Source organism: Salmo salar, chromosome ssa07 (genome assembly GCF_905237065.1).
Source record: "Salmo salar chromosome ssa07, Ssal_v3.1, whole genome shotgun sequence".
NCBI lineage: Eukaryota > Metazoa > Chordata > Actinopteri > Salmoniformes > Salmonidae > Salmo > Salmo salar.
Window position 1 is genome coordinate 18,653,943 of NC_059448.1, and position 23,762 is coordinate 18,677,704.

The 23,762-nt window shown below is 43.5% G+C and overlaps 1 protein-coding gene across 47 annotated transcripts in view; it reads right to left on the bottom strand.

The window, feature by feature from the left end:
- Positions 1–23,762, bottom strand: part of LOC106608606 (receptor-type tyrosine-protein phosphatase delta) — a 656,301-nt gene that overhangs the window by 60,023 nt on the left and 572,516 nt on the right. For 18 of the 47 annotated variants that reach the window (XM_045721640.1, XM_045721639.1, XM_045721654.1 and 15 more), the window contains 12 exons: positions 23,370–23,639; positions 18,719–19,300; positions 16,799–16,944; positions 16,541–16,685; positions 14,440–14,745; positions 13,359–13,552; positions 9,837–9,863; positions 9,109–9,226; positions 7,638–8,225; positions 7,078–7,178; positions 5,571–5,827; positions 4,263–4,356 (listed from right to left, as the gene is read on the bottom strand). In XM_045721640.1, the coding sequence (XP_045577596.1) occupies positions 4,263–4,356; positions 5,571–5,827; positions 7,078–7,178; positions 7,638–8,225; positions 9,109–9,226; positions 9,837–9,863; positions 13,359–13,552; positions 14,440–14,745; positions 16,541–16,685; positions 16,799–16,944; positions 18,719–19,300; positions 23,370–23,639 (2,828 nt within the window). The remainder of the gene's footprint in view (positions 1–4,262; positions 4,357–5,570; positions 5,828–7,077; positions 7,179–7,637; positions 8,226–9,108; positions 9,227–9,836; positions 9,864–13,358; positions 13,553–14,439; positions 14,746–16,540; positions 16,686–16,798; positions 16,945–18,718; positions 19,301–23,369; positions 23,640–23,762) is intronic. The other 29 variants (XM_045721672.1, XM_045721673.1, XM_045721676.1 and 26 more) reach the window with 7 other exon arrangements.

The window sequence follows — 23,762 nt, forward strand, 5'->3', positions numbered from 1 at the left end:
CAAAGGGATTAAGTCATCAAAAATCTGATTTTTTTTTAAAGAAAGGAGACAATGTTTTGACGTTCCAGTGGCTCTGCCGTTTCTGTGTGTTTGTGTGTGTGTGTGAGTGTACATGTGTGTGTATTGTGTTCCTGACTGGCTCAGGGTGAAATCCTTGGCCCTGATGTCACAACACATTTTTATTTTTTGGCTCCATTGGCGATAAAAAAAGAGGACGAGTGCTAAAGTGCTAAAGCATTGCATAACCTTTGAAGAAAAGAGAGGCAAATATGTTGTAAACTGACTAAATTTGCAGTACTTGTGGATAGGTAAGGATATATTACGTTGATACATTCCTCAGATACCAGAACCATCACAATTGCATGATGGCTTATAGTCACTGGAATGCACTTATTTTAATTGTATATTAGCAAATACCATGTGGCATGCTAAACAACGGGGGTTAATATAAGTGGGGTTACTCATTGAAAGTGCTAAGCGCACCAATTGTACTATGTTTTTGATTTAACCGACCTGCAAGACCAGGTGTGTTGAATTTAGGCAATCACTTAACTGATCAATTAACTCAGTTGGTCTGGTGTGGTGCATAGTTGGAATGAAATCCTGCAGTACCTGCAGCACTCCAGGAACAGGGTTGTCTACCCCTGGCCTCAAGGTATCACTTAAACAACAATGCAGTGGTGTTCTGTTGCTTGCTTAGCATGGGTAATTACACACACACAAACGCGCACACACACACACACTCCCATTATGTAAGTGGCCGGGAGCCTTACGCAACATCCAAATCAAAATACAGGAGTGAGTCCCCAAGACGACTGCATTGTATCATAACAGAAATATGCTGCTTCAGCATATTCGAACCAGGCTAACCCCCTCTCTGCCCCCCGTATCCCCCACGACTCAAATTGCATTGTTGCACTGCACTAATAGGACGGCCTGTCATTATTTACCTACTAGCAACACCAGGCAACCTGGATAGAATGTGAATTAGGTCACACTTTTACAATGGGAGTATGATTGCTTCCGCACAAAAAAGACAGAACTTGGCTTGCTCTTATGGGAAAGTGTAATGGTATGCAGTTCTACGCTCAACTGTTATTGCTATAGGCTACAAGATAACGCTGATTCATGCCCAATGAAAACTGACATAAATAAGTGATTAAGGGAATGTATGTAAGGGTTTCATGTCTGCTTGACTTCCCGAAATGAACACATCGTATCAACGTGAGCCAAGCCAGCTACTTGGTCATAACTCTGTAACTCCATATCTCTCTCTCTCTGGAGTGTGTGTGCGCCTGTCAAGTGTCTGCACTGGCTTTGGGACAAGGGCTGGTGGCACTGTCCGATAATGTCTTCAATCATCTCCCATGTCAACACGGCTAAATCCAGCCGCCCTTGGGAAAAGTTGTGAAAAGGTGAGAGCCCGATATTGACAAACAAATCAATTCTGACGGGAGGGGGCGACTTTTGGGCAATCGTTCAAGGTGTGACACCTCAGCCAAAATCGGCAGATGAGACTCAGCGAGACAACAGCATGGCTACCCAGACTATTTGCATTGCCCCCCCCCCCCTTTACACTGCTGGTACTCTCTGTTGTTATAATCTATGCATAGTCATTTTAATAACTCTACCTACATGTACATATTTCCTCAACTAACCAGTGCCCCCGCACATTGACTCTGTACCGGTACCCCCCTGTGTATAGTCTCACTATTATTATTTTACTGCTGCTCTTTAATTACTTGTTACTTTTATTTCTTATTCTTAATCGTATTTTTTTTTTTACTTCATTGTTGTTTAGGGGCTCATAAGTAAGCATTTCACTGTAAGGTCTACACCTATTGTATTCGGCACACGTGACAAGTAAATTATTTTATGCATATGAATCTATACTTGAGCCATCTCATATCTAATTACACCAAAAGTCAAGTAATGCAAAAGGTGCTAAAACCATTCCGTTCACAATTATGTTGGGATTCGATCAATTGCAGATAGTGGATTTCTGAATTGTGCTTTGAAAGAGCATTTTAATTATACAGCAGTATGTCCTGGATCAAATCAAATCGTATTAGTCACATGCGCCGAATACAACAGGTGTAGAACTTAGTGAAATGCTTATTTACGAGCCCCTAACCAACAATGCAGTTTTAAAAAATATGGATAAGAATAAGAAATAATATTGACAAGTAATTAAAGAGCAGCAGTAAAATAACAATAGTGAGACTATATACAGGGGCGTACCAGTACAGAGTCAATGTGATGGGGGCACCGGTTAGTTGAGTTAATATGTACATGTAGGTAGAGTTATTAAAGTGACTATGCATAGATGATAACAACAGAGAGTAGCAGCGGTGTAAAGGGGGGGGGGCAAGGCAAATAGTCTGGGTAGCCATTTGATTAGATGTTCAGGAGTCTTATGGCTTGGGGGTAGAAGCTGTTTAGAAGTCTCTTGGACCTAGACTTAGCGCTCCGGTACCGCTTGCCGTGCGGTAGCAGAGAGAACAGTCTATGACAATGTTTAGGGCCTTCCTCTGACACCGCCTGGTATAGAGGCAGGAAGCTTGGCACCAATGATGTACTGGGCCGTACGCACTACCCTCTGTAGTGCCTTGCGGTTGGAGGCCGAGCAGTTGCCATACCAGGCAGTGATGCAACCAGTCAGGATGCTCTCGATGGTGCAGCTGCAGAATCTTTTGAGGATCTGAGGACCCATGCCAAATCTTTTCAGTCTCCTGAGGGGGAAAAGGTTTTGCCGTGCCCTCTTCATGACTGTCTTGGTGTGCTTGGACCATGTTAGTTTGTTGGTGATGTGGACACCAAGGAACTTGAAGCTCTCAACCTGCTCCACTGCAGCTCCGTCGATGAGAAAGGGGCATGCTCGGTCCTCTTTTTCCTGTAGTCCACAATCATCTCCTTTGTCTTGATCACGTTGAGGGAGAGGTTGTTGTCCTTGCACCACATGGCCAGGTCTCTGACCTCCTCCCTATAGGCTGTCTCGTCATTATCGGTGATCAGGCCTACCACTGTTGTGTCATCGGCAAACTTAATGATGGTGTTGGAGTCGTGCCTGGCTGTGCAGTCATGAGTGAACAGGGAGCACAGGAGGGGACTGAGCATGCACCCCTGAGGGGCCCCTGTGTTGAGGATCAGCGTGGCGAATGTGTAGTTACCGACCCTTACCACCTGGGGGCGGCTCGTCAGGAAGTCCAGGATCCAGTTGCAGAGGGAAGTGTTTAGTCCCAGGGTCCTTAGCTTATTGATGAGCTTTGAGGGCACTATGGTGTTGAACACTGAGCTGTCCAAAGACACTTCTGGAAGCGCTATCTGGAGACCCACTTACTGCAATTCATTGAATGCCATCCATAGTATCTTATGAGTGTTAGGAATGTTTCACATGTGTTAGGCAGGTGAGTGTGTGGTGTGGTGAGGGCCATTAACATAGCTGAGAGACGGTCTATATGCGTTTGACACATCACAAAGAGCATGCACACTTTACGGTTTGACGGAAAAATCCTTACGTAAGCTTTCTCCACTAATGTACCTGAGCATACACAGTGCATGAAAGCTTCTCAAATACCTAGACCGGCTAAATATAAATGTTGTCAAGTACTTTTGTGCATAACCAATGTGATACCTTTCCCTTGAATAAGGACAGACACAGAGGCCTGATGCAGCTCTTCAAGGTAATTTCAGTTGAGAGGGAGAGAGGGGGTGGGAAGGGGGGGGGTTGAGTTGCAGTGCACTTGATGACTACTCCATGTTCTACCTCATTTCCATATGAATAATGCTCTCTGCAGCTATTTGCATCAATCAACGAGCCCTGTCCCGAGGTTTCCCCACCCCCATCCTCTCCTATCTGCAGAGTTAAGAGCCGAGTTCTTCCTACCACCTTTCTTTTTAGTAAGACTTGAGAGAGCGATGAGACCTAGGCAGTCTCTACTGGATTTGGGTTGAAGTTAATTCCATTGTAATTCACTCAGTATTGAGTCATCATTGTGAATAAGAATTTGTTATTAACTGACTTGCCTAGTTAAAAAACATACATATATATATATATATACATACATACATACATACATACATACATACATACATACATACATACATACATACATACATACATACATACATACATACATACATACATACATACATACATACATACATACATACATATATACATAACAGGAATCGAATGGTAATGTTTAATAAGGACTTTTTGGAATCTGTATACATTTATTGGACTATGTTGTGGTACCTACCTCTTCTAGGTTCATCTCATCTGGACTGTCCCAGGGTTTGTGGAACTTTCCTGTGCGCTGTTTCTTCAGAGGCACCACCACTATGTAGTATCCCCTAGAAAATGAGAGGGGAAAGTAAGAAAACAACAAGCTTTTCAAGGTCATTGTCAGTTCACTCAACAATACGTTTACAATGCACCATTTTTACATGGTCACATGCTGAGTCTAGACAAAACAAACCAAGATCAAAGCATTCCGCTTCAGACACAACAATGTTTAGCCTCCATGGGGACCATAACAAGTCTTTTTGTTGAGGAGCTTCCCACTAATCCTGTAGGTGTAATAGGGTAGGAGGTGTTGAGGACAACAGACAAAGGCAACAAATGATTGTGACATTAGCGAGTTACGCTAGACCGTTATCATTCCATTAAGAGTTGGTTTTCTTCCATGTTTGTCTTTTAATTGAAGCATGATCAGAAAAGTCGGGCACACTGTCACACCTCGCTGAAGACTCCGTGGGCTAATTAGCAGCCCTTCGCGAGGGAGAGAAGAGGAGCTGGAATTAGAGGGATTTTCATCCCTCCATCGGGCGGCAAGGGAGATAATAGCCTCTGCCAGACTTTTTTTGAGGGCTTCTCCTGGCTGGGCACAGTGCTAGCTAGCTTTAGCCAGGAAGGCAGTGTGGCAGGCTAATGGGAAGCTAATTAGCTTAAGCTCTGGCACGGGGGAGAGTGAGCCCGAGCGCATCCAGCAAGATCAAAACCCGAAATGGGTTTGAAATGCCAGTCTACAATTGGATCTGCATGTTGGCCTTTTGACAACCCAGAGCTTATTTGGAAAGTCAGGGAGAGACATTACAAGACTTAATACTGGGGAGTGGGATAAATTGGATGGGAGAATTCATGGTGTCATCCTCTCTGTGTTGAGGAAGAGAGAACAAGAGGAACAGGCTTGATACAATGCAATGAATGTAAAATACAGAGTACAATTCTAAAGAAAGCAATGAAGTTCAGTGCTGATGTTCTGACCTTTCAAACCCTGTCAAACAAACAAAGTGGTGAGAAATCTGTGAAAAATCTTGTTCCTTTCAGTTATTAGGTGCAACTATATAGATAATGTGACATTGAGCAATAAGGAGAAGTAAGCTTTAATGGTATCATGCTGATATAATTGAACCAAAAGATGAGCTGAAGGTAAATAAACGGATTAGGTCAGCCACCGAGACACATTAATTAAGTGCAATCAAATTAGGCTAAATAGCCAGCTCTGTAAGTACAAGTCTGCAATTAGCGATTAGCGTTAGCATTAGTTTTAATCCCCGCCACTCACCTGACTTTCTCCGAAGTCTGGACTGAGGGTAGCTCTACAGTGACTTTGCCGTCCAAGTTGGTCTTGCCAATCAGGTAGGGCTTGGTGCGCAGGATGTCAGGGGCGGTCATGGTGGAGACGCGGTGCTGGAGACCGCCAGCGCTGTTGCCCCGGTTGGTTAGCAGGAAAGAGTACTGTGTCTCGGGCTGCAGACCCGTGATCAGCTTCTGAGTGAGCTTGCCGTCCACCTCCACGCTCTGGCCGTCATCATAAAGGATCTGGATGTGTGATGGAAGGAAAGGGTGTGTGAATGTTGAGGGTATGCACTAATTCGACACTTGAGGTCTGTTTAGTCAGGGACATGTCTGAACTTCTGCTCAATACGGTAGCTTGTTAAGATATTTATATGTAAGTGATAATCAACGAAGGGCTATGCATTCTATGTAAAATAATGAATGACGTGGAAGGTGTGTTCCACGACCTGCTAGCGGAGTTGAACTAACCTTCCACGGAGTTGGAATATTTTCCAGAGAACACATACAGCCCTGAGTTGATTGTCCCTTTTATACCATGGCTATAATTGAACACATTTGTCGCTAGACGTGTTAATTTGCAGGTAGAAATCGGTTCAAAATTCACTGAAGTAGCTAGCAAGTTTACTAGATACACTATATATACAAAAGTATGTGGACACCCCTTAAAATTAGTGGATTTGGCTATTTCGGCCACACCCGTTCCTGTCAGGTATATAAAATCGAGCACACAGCTATGCTATCCTTGGCAGTAGAATGACCTTACTGAAGAGCCCAGTGACTTTCAATGTGGCACAGTCATAGAATGCCACCTTTCCAACAAGTGAGTTCATCAAATTTCTGCCCTGCTAAAGCTGCCCCGGTCAACTGTAAGTGCTGTTATTTTGAAGTGGAAATGTTTAGGAGCAACAATGGCTCAACCATGAAGTGGTAGGCCACACAAGCTCACAGAACGGGCCGAGTGCTGAAGCACCTAGAGCTCAAAATTCGTCTGTCCTCGGTTGCAACACTCACTACCGAGTTCCAAACCGCCTCTGGAAGCAAAGTTAGCACAAGAACTGCACAGTGCCAACAGCCCCAATGCATAGTGCCATCTGTAAAGTTTGGTGGAGGAGGAATAATGGTCTGGGGCTGTTTTTCAACCACATCGAACACTTTTGGGAAGATGTGGAACGCCAACTGCGAGCCAGGCCATCATTTTTGAATGAGATGTTCGACGAGCAGGTATCCACATACTTTTGGTCATTTAGTGAAGCTACAGTAGTTGCCTTGCTAACCAAACAAACAGACTTGCTAGTTTAGCTAACCAAACCAATCAGTCCTAGCTTGCTATTATGAAAATCGAATTCAACAATGCCAATAATGTTTTTAATTCAACTTTTGCTTTCAGGAAATAATGCACACTCTTGAATGCCCTTTAAGCCAATCAGAAACAAGTAATATTTTCTGGATTGCTGTCCTCAAACATTGTTGTTTAAAATAACAAAAGCTCTTACTGTGAAGGGCTGAGCTGCATTATAGTTGTCTGGGATCTCCCAGGTGAGGAGCACAGCTGTCTTCATGGCAGCTTTCACATGAAAATTTTTTGCAAACACTGCTGAAAGAAAGGGGGAGCAGATGATTTAGACATGAAACAAACAAACCTCTCTAATGGATTCCGGAGCAACAAACCTCTTACCTGAACATGTTTCCCGTTACAACCAGTCTGAAACCAGCACTAGAGTGGTCTTAGCAGGGCTACAGTACTCCCATCTTACCTTAGCTTACTTTTATCTTACCTTTTAATTAACAGCAGCTCTTTAACCTAATGGCTCACCTTTGGCTTGGCTGACAAGACATTTGACACATATACTTACTCCACCTGTTCATGATATCTTTCTTTCTTATGGGGTGGGAGGGCTATGTATACATACAGATGATTTTAAAACAATCCTGAGATCGGATGAATCTGTTTGTTCTTCTGCCACTATGGCTTGACGAGGTGGTTGCTGTTGGTGGTGGCTGTGGGGTGAAGTTGGATTGGTGGGCGGGAGGTTGAATTGGGGTGGGGTCCTACCTTGATCCAAGGGCTGTGTCCTGAACTGGACACTGGGGCTATAGGGACCGGAGCCTTTGCTGGTGAAGGCACACATTTTGATATCGTAAGTGGTGTCTGCCTTGAGGCTGTCAAGGGTGACAGTGGACTCCGGGGCGGTGATGAAGAGTTCCGAGGGGCTCCGAGGGCTGTTGATGTCCTTGTACTGCAGGGCATACTTCACGATAACGCCGTTGCGCTCCGCCAGTAACAGTGGATTCCAGCTCACCTGAATGGTGGTGGTAGTGCCGCCCTCGGCTACAATGCTTTGTGGGAAGCCGCTAGGCATATCTTCAGGGGTGCTGATTTCTTTGACCGTCTCCTCGCCGAAGCCCACCTTGTTACGGGCGGACAAGCGGAAGGTGTATGATGCCCCCTTGTGGATCTCTTTGGTGGTGTAGTGGTTCTCACGCTCTGGGAACTCAATGATGGTCAGAGGGTCGACATCTTTGCGGCCGAAGCGGAGGCGGTAGCCCTGCAGGGGGCCGTGGGTTAAAGCCGGGGGGTGCCATTGGAGAAGGGCAGTGCCCATACTGGTGGGGCTGACCATGAGTCGTGGTTTTTCAGGTACTAAGAGAAGAGCAGTGACAAAACACAATTTTTAATACAAATACCATGCAAAGAAACCATTCAAACTGCCATAGCATTTTAAAAGCAATATCCAACAGACATTATGACAATTATGAGAGGATGATGACATCCCAAAACAACCCAAGCCATAATGCATGACAGCAAAATCTGATCTCCTTTCCTACTCATAACAGCGTAAAGGGTTATGACTTCATGAGTAGTCATACCCCACCAAGGGAGCAGTAGATAGCTAACACCCTGTTTGCATAAATGCTAATGCTGTTTGCTTTGATACCTAACCAATATGGCATACCTGTGAAGCCTTTACTGAGTGAAGGCTCCTATCCCCCCATCCCATCTCCCCCCCCCCACACACACACACACACACACACTAGCCATTTGTATCTGTACGCCGGTGGAGGCAGGTGGAAGGCTTTACAGACGAGATTAGACGACAGCGCAATTATATGTCAAACACACACAGCAAAGTATTTCTGAATTGCCATTTGGATTGTGTCATGCGTCTCTCTCAAAAGAAACCAATGAGAGCAGAACAGACTGTCGGGCTGCCATTAATTCGGAAGTATTTTTCTTCCCCTATTTCCCCACCTGATTTTTTCATTAGTTCCTTAACCCCTGTGAGCATTCCAATGTCAAAGCGGCAGCTGAGCGGAATTACAATTGTTGTCATAATTGAGGTGGCAATTAGCCGCATTCACACTTTAATAGCCATGGGGGGAAAGGTCGATTAGCATTTTTTTTGCTTCCTTTCACTGGGTGCAATTTTCACAGCTCTCTGCAGCACAAATGCATTTTGGGATGATCACAGGGTACATTAGCAGAGGGGCAGGGGGAGATTTGTCAGTGATGACAGTTCCCTTACCTGCGCCAGTGGTGGTGATCAGCTTGGCCTTGCTGCGAGCTCCGTCTCCCTTTGTCGTGTAGGCTGCCACGGCAACTGAGTACATAGTCTCAGCCTGCAGCTCTGTGATGACCATTTCCTGTAGATTAGAATAATAGGGATTTTTTAGAACTCTTGCTAGGGATTGTGCTGCAATTTGGCCATTTTTGCGGGGTGGGGGTCATATTTTTGTGCATGCATTTATGCTGTAATTAATTCAGAGGACATTATCTCACAGATATCAGCTCACTAATTAGTGAATGACTGGCAATGAACATGGTTGGTACAAATCTGTCCTGCCACTATATAGTCCACCATTCTTTGCTCAATGCATATGATCCTTCGCTCCATGCAAACAATCTGGACTGGTGGACGTGTCAGCATAGGTCACTCCATGAATTGAAAAGGCAAGGGTGTAAGTAGTGCAGTACCAATGGTAACATACAGGATTATCTTTTTGAAACTAGGTCCCCTTTCGAAAATCTTGTTTATTATAATCAACACCGCTAAGCATTCATGAATAGCCTTGTAATGTTGGCTATGGATTTCTGTTAGTCAAGCCATTCCATTGTCTTAGCTGGATTCAGAACAGTTAGGAGGTAATGTGAGGTTCAATACAGTCAAAACCATGCGAAGGTCAGGAACAGAGGAGACACAGAGCATGCAGGGGAATGGGATTAACTCTGTATCAGGTCTCTGTATCTACTCACATGTTCAGTTGAATCATCATATTCCCACTGATTAAGATGTGAGAGAGAGGAAAGAAGAGAGAAAACAAAACAAAGGCTAAGTACAGAGTCAGCGGTCACTAGTGAGATAGTAGAGTAGAGAGAGAAGTAGAGGAGAAGCCACAGACAAGACACATATACTGACGGATGATTTTACCCCTAAGAGATGTTATTCACTGACCACCAGTAAGTTGTCGATTATGTCAGTTCCATTGCATTTAAGGATGTGTGATTCATCGCATTTCAATTAATTCCCCATACAGTGCATTCGGAAACTATTCAGACCCCTTCCCTTTTTCCACATTTTGTTACGTTACAGATTTATTCCGAAATTAATTATATTATTTTTTTTTTTTACACACAATACCCCATAATGACAAAGCGAAAACAGGTTTTTAGACATTATTGACGAAAAATAAATAAATAAATATTAATTTATGTAAATACTCAGACCCTTTGCTATGAGACTCTGAAATTGAGCTCAGGTGCATCCTGTTTCTATTGATCATCCTTGAGATGATTCTACAACTTGATTGGAGTCCACCTGTGATAAATTGAATTGGTTGGACATGATTTGGAAAGGCACACACCTGTCTATATCAGGTCCCACAGTCAAAGGAATTGTCCATAGAGCAGGATTGGATTGTGTCGAGGCAAAGATCTAGGGAAGGGTACCAAAAAATGTCTGCAGCATTGAAGGTCCCCAAGAACACAGTGGCCTCCATCATTCTTAAATGGAAGAAGTTTGGAACCGCCAAGACTCTTCCTAGAGCTGGCCGCCTGGCCAAACTGAGCAATCGGGGGAGAAGGGCCAAGAACCCGATGGTTACTCTGACAGAGCTCTGAATGCCATGTGTCACGTCTGGAGGAAACCTGGCACCATCCCTACGGTGAAGCATGGTGGTGGCAGTATCATGCTGTGGGGATGTTTTTCAGCGTGCAGGGACTGGGAGACTAGTCAGGATTGAGGCAAAAATTAATGGAGCAAAGTACAGATAGATCCTTGATGAAAACCTGCTCCAGAGCGCTCAGGACCTCAGACTGGGGTGAATGTTCAACTTACAACAGGACAACAACCCTAAGCACACAGCCAAGACAATGCAAGTCTCTGAATGTCCTTGAGCTGCCCAGCCAGAGCCCGGACTTGAACCCGATCGAACATCTCTGAAGAGACCTGAAAATAGCTGTGCAGCAACGCTCCCCAATCAACCTGACAGAGCTTGAGAGGATATGCCGAGAAGAATGGGAGAAACTCCCCAAATGCAGGTTTGTAGCATCATACCCAAGAAGACAAGGCTGTAATTGCTGTTAAAGGTGCATCAACAAAATACTGAATAAATGCTATGAATACTAATGTGGAGTGCCTTGCAAAAGTATTCACCCCCTTGGTGTTTTTCCTATTTTGTTGCATTATTACAACCTCTAATTTAAATTGATTTTTATTTGGATTTCATGTAATGGACATTCACAAAATAGTCCAAATTGGTGAAGTGAATGAAAAAAATAACTTGTTTCAAATTTTTTTATATAAATAAAAACGGAAAAGTGGTTTGTGCATATGTATTCACCCCCTTTGCTATGAAGCACCTAAATAAGATCTGGTGCAACCAATTACCTTCAGAAGTCACATAATTAATTAAATAAAGTCCACCTGTGTGTAATCTAAGTGTCACATGATCTGTCACATGATCTCAGTATGTATACACCTGTTCTGAATGGCCCCAGAGTCTGCAACACCACTAAGCAAGGGGCACCACCAAGCATGCAGCACCATGAAGACCAAGGAGCTCTTTAAACAGGTCAGGGACAAAGTTGTGGAGAAGTACAGATCAGGGTTGGGTTATAAAAGAATATCAGAAACTTAGAACATCCCATGGAGCACCATTAAATCCATTATTAAAAAATTGAAATAATATGGCACCACAACAAACCTGCCAAGAGAGGGCCGCCCACCAAAACTCACAGACCAGGCAAGGAGGGCAGTAATCAGAGAGGCAACAAGGAGACCAAAGATAACCCTGAAGGAGCTGCAAAGCTTGGAGATTGGAGCGGAGATCGGAGTATCTGTCCATATATCCACTTTAAGCCGTACACTCCACAGAGCTGGGCTTTACGGAAGAGTGGCCAGAAAAAAAGCCATTGCTTAAAGAAAAAAATAAGCAAAAGGCATGTGGGAGACTCCCCAAACATATGGAAGAAGAGATTCTGGTCAGATGAGACTAAAATTGATATTTTTGGACATCAAAGAAAACGCTATGTCTGGCACAAACCTAACACCTCTCATCACCCCGAGAACAACATCCCCACAGTGAAGCATGGTGGTGGCATCATCATGCTGTGGGGATGTTTTTCATCAGCAGGGACTGGGAAACTGGTCAAAATTGAAGGAATGACGGATGGCACTAAATACAGGGAAATTCTTAATGGAAACCTGTTTCAGTCTTCCAGAGATTTGAGACTGGGATGGAGGTTCACCTTCCAGCAGGAAAATGACCCTAAGCATACTGCTAAAGCAACACTCGAGTGGATTAAGGGGAAATATCTTGGAATGGCCTAGTCAAAGCCCAGACCTCAATCCAATTGAGGATCTGTGGTATGACTTAAAGATTGCTGTACAACAGCAGGAACCCATCCAACTTGAAGGAGCTGGAGCAGTTTTGCCTTGAAGAATGGGCAAAAATCCCAGTGGCTAGATGTGCCAAGCTTATAGAGACATATCCCAAGAGACTTGCAGCTGTAATTGCTGCAAAAGGTGGCTCTACAAAGTATTGACTTTGGGGGGTGAAAAGTTCAGTTTTTTTGTTTGTTTCACAATAAAAAATATTTTGCATCTTCAATGTGGTAAACATGTTGTGTAAATCAAATGATACAAACCCACCAAAAATCTATTTTAATTACAGGTTGTAAGGCAACAAAATAGGAAAAATGCCAAGGGGGTGAATACTTTCGCAAGGTATTGTAAATGTGATATCTGTTTTTTTTTTTATATTACATTTGCAAACATAAAAAAAAAAGGGTTTTGCTTTATCATTATGGGATATTGTGTTCAGTTGATGTGGGGGGAAAAAACCATTTAATCCATTTTAAAATAAGGCTGTAACGTAAAAAATTTGGAAAAAGTCAAGGGGTCTGAATACTTTCCGAATGCACTGTAGTTCCTGTGATTGTCTCCACTAGATATTGAGAGTAACAGATGGTGAGTCCCATACTGCGTAGGTCTATTCCTATAAATGCACACAAATGTATGAATGTGTATCTATCATATATTTACTCAATGGGTGACTCAGTTTCAAAGATCCTGAGAAAAACTAATTGGTGTCATCAGGTTTAAACCATATCGTAAAAACGTGTGGTTTTAACAACACTTTATACGGCTGAGTAGCGTATCCTTGTATTTTCACTCTGGCAGGTGTGACTCTTATGCTCTGTCCTTGTGTCAGAGAACTTCTCAAGGTGAGAGAACCTGCGAGTTTTGGGCGGAAGGCGGAGGAGGAGGGTGCTTACCTGCGCATCGTCAATCAAGATGTCCTTGATGGCTGGCTGTCCCATGGGCTCCCCATTAACCATCCTGACATAGTGCACCTGGTACCCTCGGATCTGCCCGTGCTGCTTGGTGGGCATCGGCGAGCGCCAGATTACTTTTATTGACGTGGAGTTGACAGTCTCCACCTCGACTTTACGAGGCGGGCCGCTGGGAACTGGAGGAACACCATAGGATAAAAGAAAGAAGGTCAAGATTATAGAGAACCCCTTCTCCCCTTTGAATGTCTGGCCAACTCCAAAGAGCAAAATGCTGGGGGGAAAAAATCTACAAAAGGGGAGCATACGGCAACAAGCACTGTATGATATCAATATTTCAACAATGGCAAGGGAAAAGAAAAACAACCCCAAAAACAGGTCTGACAATTGACCTAATCTGGAAACATTCAAAAATGGGAGTAGTGGATTAAAAACATGGAATAAAAATGTGTTTGTTAAAATTGAAAAGAGGAGCCAAAGGGGATGCTTCAAAAGCTTGAAGCACCCTGCAAGAATTTTGGCTATGAAGCGTGAAGAAAAAGTTAAATAAAATATATATTTTAAAAAATGTGTTGTTTTTTTGGCCCTTTAAAAAAATAAACCTTCCCTTTCCACTGTCCATAACTTCACATTTAGTCAAATTCATTAAAAAAAAAACTGTTAAAATCAAAAGTTTTTTTTCTCATACAAAAAAAGACAGTTTGGGACTGGAAGTCAAAGGCCTGAAGTGCTTCGATGCAGGAGAAAATGCCATACCATATGTTGAAATTGAGTTTTTGGGGATAAAGGCAGAAAAATACGGACAAAAAGTTAAATGAGCTTTACAAAAAAGTTAGGGCAGTCTGTTTAGTAAAAAAAAGTTGCACAGAAGTGGTCGAAGTTAGTAAAAGTGGGCTCATAATGAGAGTTAGGAGTGTTGCCAACTTTGATAGAAGCAGGAGGAAGAAGAAGAGAGGGATGCTAGGTCAGAGGGACTGTTGATGCTGTTAGACAGTATCTGAAGGGGGTTAGAGGTTAGAGGGCAGACTGGATTTGCAACGGGGGCAGCGGTTTTGGAAAAACATACCATCCTCCTCGGTGCGGATGAGTTGCGGTAAGCTTTCAGGTCCTTCACCCACATCTGTGTGAGCAGTCACTGTCACACGGTATTCCGTCCATTTTTCCAAGTTTTCCAAGAGGTACTGGGAGCTTTCTGGAGGGATGTCGGATATTTTTCGGGTGGTGGTGTCCTCCCCTTCAGTGGCGGCGTATTGGACGGCATACTTAACTATGATCCCATTCTGTAACTCCGTAGGAGGTGGCCGCCAACTTACCAGGATATTGGTGGAGCTGGGGCTAGAGCACTTGATATCCTGAGGTGGAGCTGAGGGCTCTGATTGTAGGAGTGGATAGGAAGAGGAGCAGGGTTTTGTTTGATTGGATCAACCATTTTAGTTGGGGTTTTGTTTGATTTTGTTTGTTTCGAGGAGGGGTTTCACAGGTAGGTTGAAGTTTTTTTGGGTTGGGATGAGGGTGGTGGAAACGAACAAACAATAAAGAAAAGGGAAAGGGAAAATAAATATGACAAAATGAGGACGAAGCACAAGCACTGAAACAATGTTTGCAAAGAAGTGGTATCAAAAGTCAATGAGATTTCACAATCAAGATGAGACAAAATGCAAAGACAAAAGACTAACACTTTTTCAAACAAGGTCAACTCAATTAATAAAAAGACACACAATGACGATGTATGGATGGGGTAGTCATGAGATAATAGTACACCTTCACAACATGTAACCTACCTTTGTAAATGAAAAATGTGACATTTTTTCCTAAAAACGATTATCACTCTAGGGATTCATATCTTCGGCTTATAACCAAGACTAAGCCCAAATTTCATATAAACTTATCAAATGACTGCTCAGTAAAAGTACTCTTGATCACATAAAATCCTAATAAACTCCAAACAAATATCATACATTTGCCAAGCAGTTACCACAAATCCAAAAACATAAAGGTTGATGCTTAAACTCTAGCAAGGTGTAAAAAGTTGTATTGGTCACCAACCTTTCCGAAGCCTGTTGGTTTGTGGTAAAAGCCTGATCGTACAAAAGAGAACTTCCCAAGGTGATATGCCTGACTTTTGAAAGTCTCAACACATTGGCATGCAGACATCTTTTCTTGGTACCTCCCATCGCGTTAGGACTTTTTGAACTTAATACCTACCTGTTCTCTGCCTTTTTGTCTTGCACAGACCTCCGGTTTATTTTAAATATATAAAAAAGTTATATTTCAAATCAGTTTTTGGAATGTAATGTTCTATTTTCTAATAGTCAATACACTACTTGTTTGTACTTAGCTTTAATTTGGTGCCTTGATCAATTTTATCATTTCAATAAACCTGAGGTCTTATCGTGTGGTAATACGGTAATTCTCTATCTTCAGTGATACTACTTGCTTTTGAGCTTTCTATGGAATTTGTAGTCCATCCAATTGTTTGTAAAAACAAAAAAATTGTTAAGGGGTTGGCATCACCAATTATGCTACTGAGAAAGGGAAACCCCTCTGACCTCCAGATAAAATTGGCAGAATTTTATTTCCATAGAAAGCTCAGTCTCAATACGGAAATACTCTGACGTGGCTTACATGCAAAATCAAGAGACAAGGCTTCCAATAGCGGGATAACATGCACTTCCGTTAATGAAAAACAACAGACAGTCAGATAAATAGGAAATATAATTTTTCATGAATAATTCAAAGCTCTATTTTGGATTGGGATGTTTTGCACATCAAAGGTGTTGAAGAGGAGTAGATTCTGTATATAGTTTGACCTTGTCTGTTGAACTCTGTCCATGCAGCCATTTCAAAGTGAATAGGTGCATTGCCAGGTAGACAACAAAACACACTGTTTCAGCTCCAATCGTTGCAGAACTAGTCCATTTTCAAGGTCATCCACCGCTTTCGATGACATTTATTTTTATTAAGAGTTATCCATCTCTTTCGATGACATTTATTTTTTATCATGTCATTGACCTGTTTTTGGCAAAAGGTATTGGAATTAGCGGATGCAATTCTAAATTGGCAAAGGTAGATGCGTTTGAAAATTTAAGAATGTATTTCTCTCCAAGGAGTTTCCACATCCAGTGGTAAACTGTCTGGCCAGAGCTGAGACATGGAAGAGGACCTACGTGTTTGAGGGGTTTCTGCGGAGATCTCATTGGTGTAGGCCCCGATACCGTGCTTACTGCGCGCGGCTAGCTGGAAAGTATAAGTAGTGAAGGGCTTCAAGTCCTTCAGCAGGTACGTGGTGGTAGGCTCAAAGCTGATGCGTTTCTGTTGAGAAAATGGTATGTCATCAGTTTAGGACTTCAAGAAAACGTGTACCATTGGACGTAAGATATATTTGGGGCAGTATAGCTGTTTTTTGAATATGAGAAACCATTTACCTCCTCCTTGTCATCCCCCTTCTTGTAGAGAAGTTCATATCCCATGATTTGATTGTCTTGTCCGGTCTGTGCTGGGGCTATCCACGATAGCAGTATACTTGTTTCAGATTTGGCTTCCCCTTTGAAGTCGGTCGGTTGAGAAGGGACTGGGAAAGAAATACAAATACACATTTGGCCCACTAAACTAATGATACTCATTGCAACGCCCACCATACCGCTGCTAAAGGTATTTGACGAGTGCTGCTGCTGGCACTACTGTGGCTATTTTTTACTACTAATAACATTAGTAGTAACTTGTTATTAATACATTATTACTATTACCTGTGAGTGCAACTACCTGTTATTACTGTGCAATTACTGTTATTTCCCTAAACAGACACAATTTCATCATATTGGATTAGAAAATAATTTAAGGAAAACAAGTTTAAATATATATGATTGGCAGTCTAAATTATGCTCAAGAAGTATTCAAGGTCTCAAGTCTGATTTTATACTTAAGCAATAATACATGAGAGGCCATGTGTTATGAATTTTTTATCATGGCTGGGACGTGGTCATAGCCACGGGGCGAAACAGGGTGGGATAGACCACCACAGCCATGATAAAAATGTCATAACATATGGACTCGAGTGTATTATTGCTTTTATAAAATGGGTTACCAGCATTAAAAAAATCTAGATTATTTCCTGAACCATCAGTTTTTCAACTAAGTGCTATTTCAGGCATCCTCTGGTCGTTAGTTCTATTTGTATTGACTGCCATGTAAAGCAAAACTACCCAAGCGCTGGATGATAGTTCCAGAACTTTGCAGGTTGCTATGACAAACAAAAATGTTTGCTATGGAGGCTCATTCCCCACTTGCTAACTAGCCAATTACACAGCTAACACAATCACTTCATACTGAAGCTGGAAAGACAGCTAACTAGCTGCATTTCATTTAATTTTACCTGTCTCTCTATTTACTTTCCTTTGTATATATCAATAAAAATGATGCAGATTCATGATTTCGAGTGGCTGAGAAAAGCAGCCTGCCTGAATTTCAATATTACAACAATGTTGCAAATGTCGGAGATAATGTCTAGATACTTTTTACAGTGATCAAGTTTATAAGTTGCATGTCTGGGCAGATGAGACAGTGGATCTGTAAAAGTAGTAGTAGTAGTAGTAGTGCATTGCTAGGTAACGACTTAAACAATGGCACGTTTTATGAATGTACTGGACATGTTTATATTGTGTAGTATATCACAGGCAGGAAAGGCTCTAACAATGGGAATTCCAAACCACTTGTTGTATAATTAAGCAATAATGCCCAAGGGGGTGTGGTATACGGCCAATATACCACGGCTAATGGCAGTTATTATAGCCCTTAGCCGTGGTATATTGGCAATATACCACAAACCCCCGAGGTGCCTTATTGCTTTATATAAACTGGTTACCAACGTAATTAGAGCAGTAAAAATACATGTTTTGTCATACCCGTGGTATATGGTCTGATATACCACGGCTGGCAGACAATCAGCATTCAGGCCTTGAACCACCTAGTTTATAATGTTTAATAAACTATGATTTTTGTCATTCAGAATGCCAAATTGAAATTGCTTGGCACTCAAGAGCATGTGCGTGCCAAAAAGAGATTTCAAATGTGTTTACAGCTGTGGTGAAAACCGAGGATACTTTTATCTGACTAAAAAGACTGAGTGAGTGATGTGCTTTCCCAGAAAGACACTTGGCTGTCAAATTAGCCCGTTGATATTCTCTCCCTTGTAGAGTTAGATGATTTGTTTGTTTACTCATAACTCACAGATTGCGGAGCTTCAGCTCCTACAAGAATGTATAGCCCAACTCATATACAGTTAACATAATTGTCAATTTAAAGGCTTTGGTCCACAAAAACACACACAGGCCACACACAAATCTTACCTCCCGTCTTGGCTATGATCTGGAGATCTGCAGAAAGAGGTCCATCACCCACGGACGTGTAGGCCAGGACCTTAATGTAATAGGTCTTGTTGGGGATGAGGCCTTGAATGGTGAGGAAGTTTGATCCACGCACTATCTGCTTCTCCCATGTGTTGACTTGCTGGGCAGAGTCCATGGTGTAGTAGACACGGTAGCCCATAATTTGCCCGTTGGCCTCCTCTGGTTCGTCCCAGTGGATAATAGCCGTGGTGGCGCTGAGCATACGACCCCTGACCTGCCTGGGCGCAGTGCTGGGCGCTTGCTCAGCCGTCTTGGCCTCGATGTCCTCGCTGGGCGGCCCACGCCCGATGTTGTTCACCGCCAGCACCCGGAACACGTAGTCCGAGTAAGGACTGAGGCCGCCCACGCTGTAGCGAGTGGTGGCCACGCCGTCGATCTCCTTGTATGTGTCCTCTGAGAACTTGGACTTGTGCTGGATGATGTAGTAGGAGACAGGCTCAGGGTTGCCTGAGTCCCACGTCAGCGTGATGCTCGTGGCCGTGCGCTCCGTCACCACGGGAACGCCGGGAGGCTTGGGTAATGCTGGAAAAACAAACAGATAACATATATATGCAAGGGATAATCAACGAGGTGCTATACGTTCTATGTATTTCTATCCAAGATGGCGTAGCAGTCAGACGTCTTTGTCCTTCGTCTTGTCGTGTCCCATGAATAATTATTTTTCTATCTTTTTCTTCGCATTTCTTTTTTTAATATTTTTCTAAACCTCAACTTCAAAATACTCTCCTGCAACCCGCCTCACCCAATGTGGTGTGGATCTGTTTTTTCCTAAAGTATTTTTATTTACCTCCGAACCAGAATCCCCCATCTGCCAGCCTGCTAGCTGGCCACTATACCTATTTTGCCAATTGGACTTGGACCCCTCTGCTACTCAGAAGCCTACTAATCCATCACGACTGGTCTATCGACATCACCGCCCGAGGAGGCTAAAACAGACTTTTCTCCGTTGCGACGTCCCTCTAAGGCCCTTCTGCTAGCTTGCTAGCACTGGCCTGCTAGCTGTCTGAATCGCCGTGTCTCCAGCCAGCCCAACCACTCACTGGACCCCTATAATCACTCGGCTACACATGCCTCTCCCTAATATCAATATGCCTTGTCCATTACTGTCCTGGTGAGTGATTATTGTCTTATTTCACTGTAGAGCCTCTAGCCCTGCTCAATATGCCTTAACCAACCATGCTAGCGTCCCACCTAGCCCATAGAAGTTAAAAAAGCATGCCCCATTAAAAAATGTAGAACCAGGAACAGATATAGCCCATGGTTCTCTCCAGACCTGACTGCCCTTGACCAGCACAAAAACATCCTGTGGCGTTCTGCATTAGCATCGATAGCCCCCGTGATAGGAACCAATATACACAGGCAGTTAGGAAAGCTAAGGCTAGCTTTTTAAAGCAGAAATTTGCATCCTGTAGCACAAACTCAAAAAAGTTCTGGGACACTGCAAAGTTCATGGAGAAGAGGAGCACCTCCTCCCAGCTGCCCACTGCACTGAGGCTAGGAAACACTGTCACCACCAATAAATCCACTATAATTGAGAATTTCAATAAGCATTTTTCTACGGCTGGCCATGCTTTCCACCTGGCTACCCCTACCCTGGTCAACAGTCCTGCACCCCCCACAGAAACTCGCCCAAGCCTCCCCAGCTTCTCCTTCACCCAAATCCAGATAATGTTCTGAAAGAGCTGCAAAATCTGCACTCCTACAAATCAGCCGGGCTAGACAATCTGGACCCTTTCTTTCTAAAATGATCTGCCGAAATTGTTGCAACCCCTATTACTAGCCTGTTCAACCTCTCGTATCGTCTGAGATTCCCAAAGATTGGAAAGCTGCCGCGGTCATCCCCCTCTTTAAAGGGGGAGACACTCTAGACCCAAACTGCTACAGACCTATATCTATCCTACCCTGCCTTTCTAAGGTCTTCGAAAGCCAAGTTAACAAACAGATTACTGACCATTTAGAATCCCACCGTACCTTCTCTGCTATGCAATCTGGTTTCAGAGCTGGTCATGGGTGCACCTCAGCCACGCTCAAGGTCCTAAACGATATCATAACCGCCATCGATAAGAGACATTTCTGTGCAGCCGTATTCATCGACCTGGCCAAGGCTTTCGACTCTGTCAATCACCACATTCTTATCGGCAGACTCAACAGCCTTGGTTTCTCAAATGATTGCCTCGCCTAGTTCACCAACTACTCCTCTGATAGAGTTCAGTGTGTCAAATCGGAGGGCCTGTTGTCCGGACCTCTGGAAGCCTCTATGGGTGTGCCACAGGGTTCAATTCTCGGGCCGACTCTCTTCTCTGTATACATCAATGATGTCGCTGTTGCTGCTGGTGATTCTCTGATCCACCTCTACGCAGATGACACCATTCTGTATTCCTCTGGCCCCTCTTTGGACACTTAAGTAACCTCCAGACGAGCTTCAATGCCATACAACTCTTCCTTCCGTGGCCTGCATGCTCTTCAACCAATCGCTGCCCGCACCTGCCCGCCCGTCCGTCCAGCATCACTACTCTGGACGGTTCTGACTTAGAATATGTGGACAACTACAAATACCTAGGTGTCTGGTTAGACTATAAATAGTGCCATCTGTTTTGTCACCAAAGCCCCATATACTACCCACCACTGCGACCTGTATGCTCTCATTGGCTGGCCCTCGCTTCATACTCGTCGCCAAACCCACTGGCCCCAGGTCATCTACAAGTCTCTGCTAGGTAAAGCCCCGCCTTATCTCAGCTCACTGGTCACCATAGCAGCACCCACTCGTAGCACGCGCTCCAGCAGGTATATCTCACTGGTCACCCCCAAAGCCAATTCTTACTTTGGCCGCCATTCCTTCCAGTTCTCTGCTGCCAATGACTGGAACGAACTGCAAAAATCACTGAAGCTGGAGACTCATATCTCCCTCACTAGCTTTAAGCATCAGCTGTCAGAACAGCGCACAGATCACTGTACCTGTACATAGCCCATCTGTAAATAGCCCATCCAACTACCTCATCCCCATACTGCATTTATTTATTTCTCTTCCTCCTTTGCACCCCAGTATCTCTACTTGCACATTCATCTTCTGCACATCTACCATTCCAGTGTTTAATTGCTATTTTGTAATTACTTCGCCACCATGGCCTATTTATTGACTTACCTCCCTTATCCTACCTCATTTGCACACACTGTATATATAGACTTGTTCTACTGTATTATTGACTGTATGTTTGTTTATTCCATGTGTAACTCTGTGTTGTTGTATGAGTCGAACTGCTTTGCTTTATCTTGGCCAGGTCGCAGTTGTAAATTAAAACTTGTTCTCAACTAGCCTACCTGGTTAAATAAAGGTGAAATAAAGGTGAAATAAAAATACATGTAAAATAAGGAATGATGTTTTATACCATGGCTATAATTTAACACATTTGCCACTAGAAATGGGTTCATTGCTGGTAGAAATGGGTTCAACATCCACTGAAGTAGCTACCAAGTTCACTAGATAGGTACAGTAGTTACCGTGGTAATGAAACAAACAGACTTGCTAGTTTAGCTAACAATACCATCAGTCCTAGCTTGCTATTATGAAAATTGTAGTTAACAATAACAATACTGTTTTCTATTTGACTTTTGCTTTCAAAAGCAGCTCAAACAAAACATGTAAAAATTAACTATAGCCAGTGAATTCTACTGTGCAAATATACTGTGCTTTATAGGGAAATAATGGATGCTCTAGAATGCCCTTCAAGCCAATCAGAAAGGAGTATTCAACAAAGCCATGGTATAATTAAGTGATAATACCAGAGAAGCCGGTGTTTGAAGGATATATTGGCACGGGTGTTGTTAGCCCCAGATGAAGTGAGGCTGTTTTGAGGGCAAAAGGGGGGAGTACAACTCAATATTAGGAAGGTGTCCTTAATGTTTCGTACACTCAGTGTATACATTTTTTACCTTGCATTTGTATGCCACATCAGTGCATTATAACCATATTTGAACTCTTATTAAGCAGATAAAAGGCTAAAAGCCCCGGAAGCTTCTGTTAACCAGAGAATTCCAATGTGTATCTCTTAAATAATGTAGTGGGTTAATTTATTGCTTTAATACTTACACCAGTGACACGAGTCGAAAGATATGAGGGCGATGGACTCTCTTTTTATGCCATCTCAATTGTAAAATTGGGGGAAGTTCCTGGCAGCCTTGGTTATATTGTGACTAATATCCCTCTGTTATGTCTGGGAGAAACAAAGCCGTGTGTGTGCGTGTACTTCTGTGTGTTGGTGTGTGTACACGAGGACGACAATCTGGAATCTCTCTCCCTGGTATGCATTGGAGGAGATGATTACACTCCAATAAGTACCCTGCCTACTGAGAAGACCAAACAATACACACTATGTTGCACGCACGCACGCACATGCACACGCACACAACCACACACACCACCAACAGGGATATAGAGCTCTGGCGTTTAACTCCCCTGGTTGTGAGATAAGCCTTTCACTGATTCTCAATCTAGCATCTAATCCACTGAGGCTGGCGTCAACACATCCCAGGCTTTAGGAACCCTCTTCCTGAGACCAACAATACATGACAGAAAGAAGTAAACGTGCGTTACCTTTCACCGTGATCTGCGCCACCGCCTCGATGACCCCCAGAGTGGACATGGCCACGCAGGTATAGTTGTTCGACTGGCGGACGTCAGTGAGCTCCAAAACGTTTCGTCCAATGGGCATGTCGTCCTCGGGCGTCAGGTCTTCGGCTCCCAGCATCCATTTGACGTAGGGCATAGGGGAGCCCACCGCCACACAGGTGATGTTGACACTGCCTCCAGGCATGATCTCGTTGTCCGTGGGCGGGATGGAGAACCGCGGGGGTACCCGGCGCACTGCAAAAGACAAAAGGCAGCGGTAACAACTCGTACAAACCGCACAAGGCCAAGGTTTCCCATCAACGGCCGAGAAAAAAAGAGACTCATAAGTTTACAGTATACAGACGGATAACAAAATAT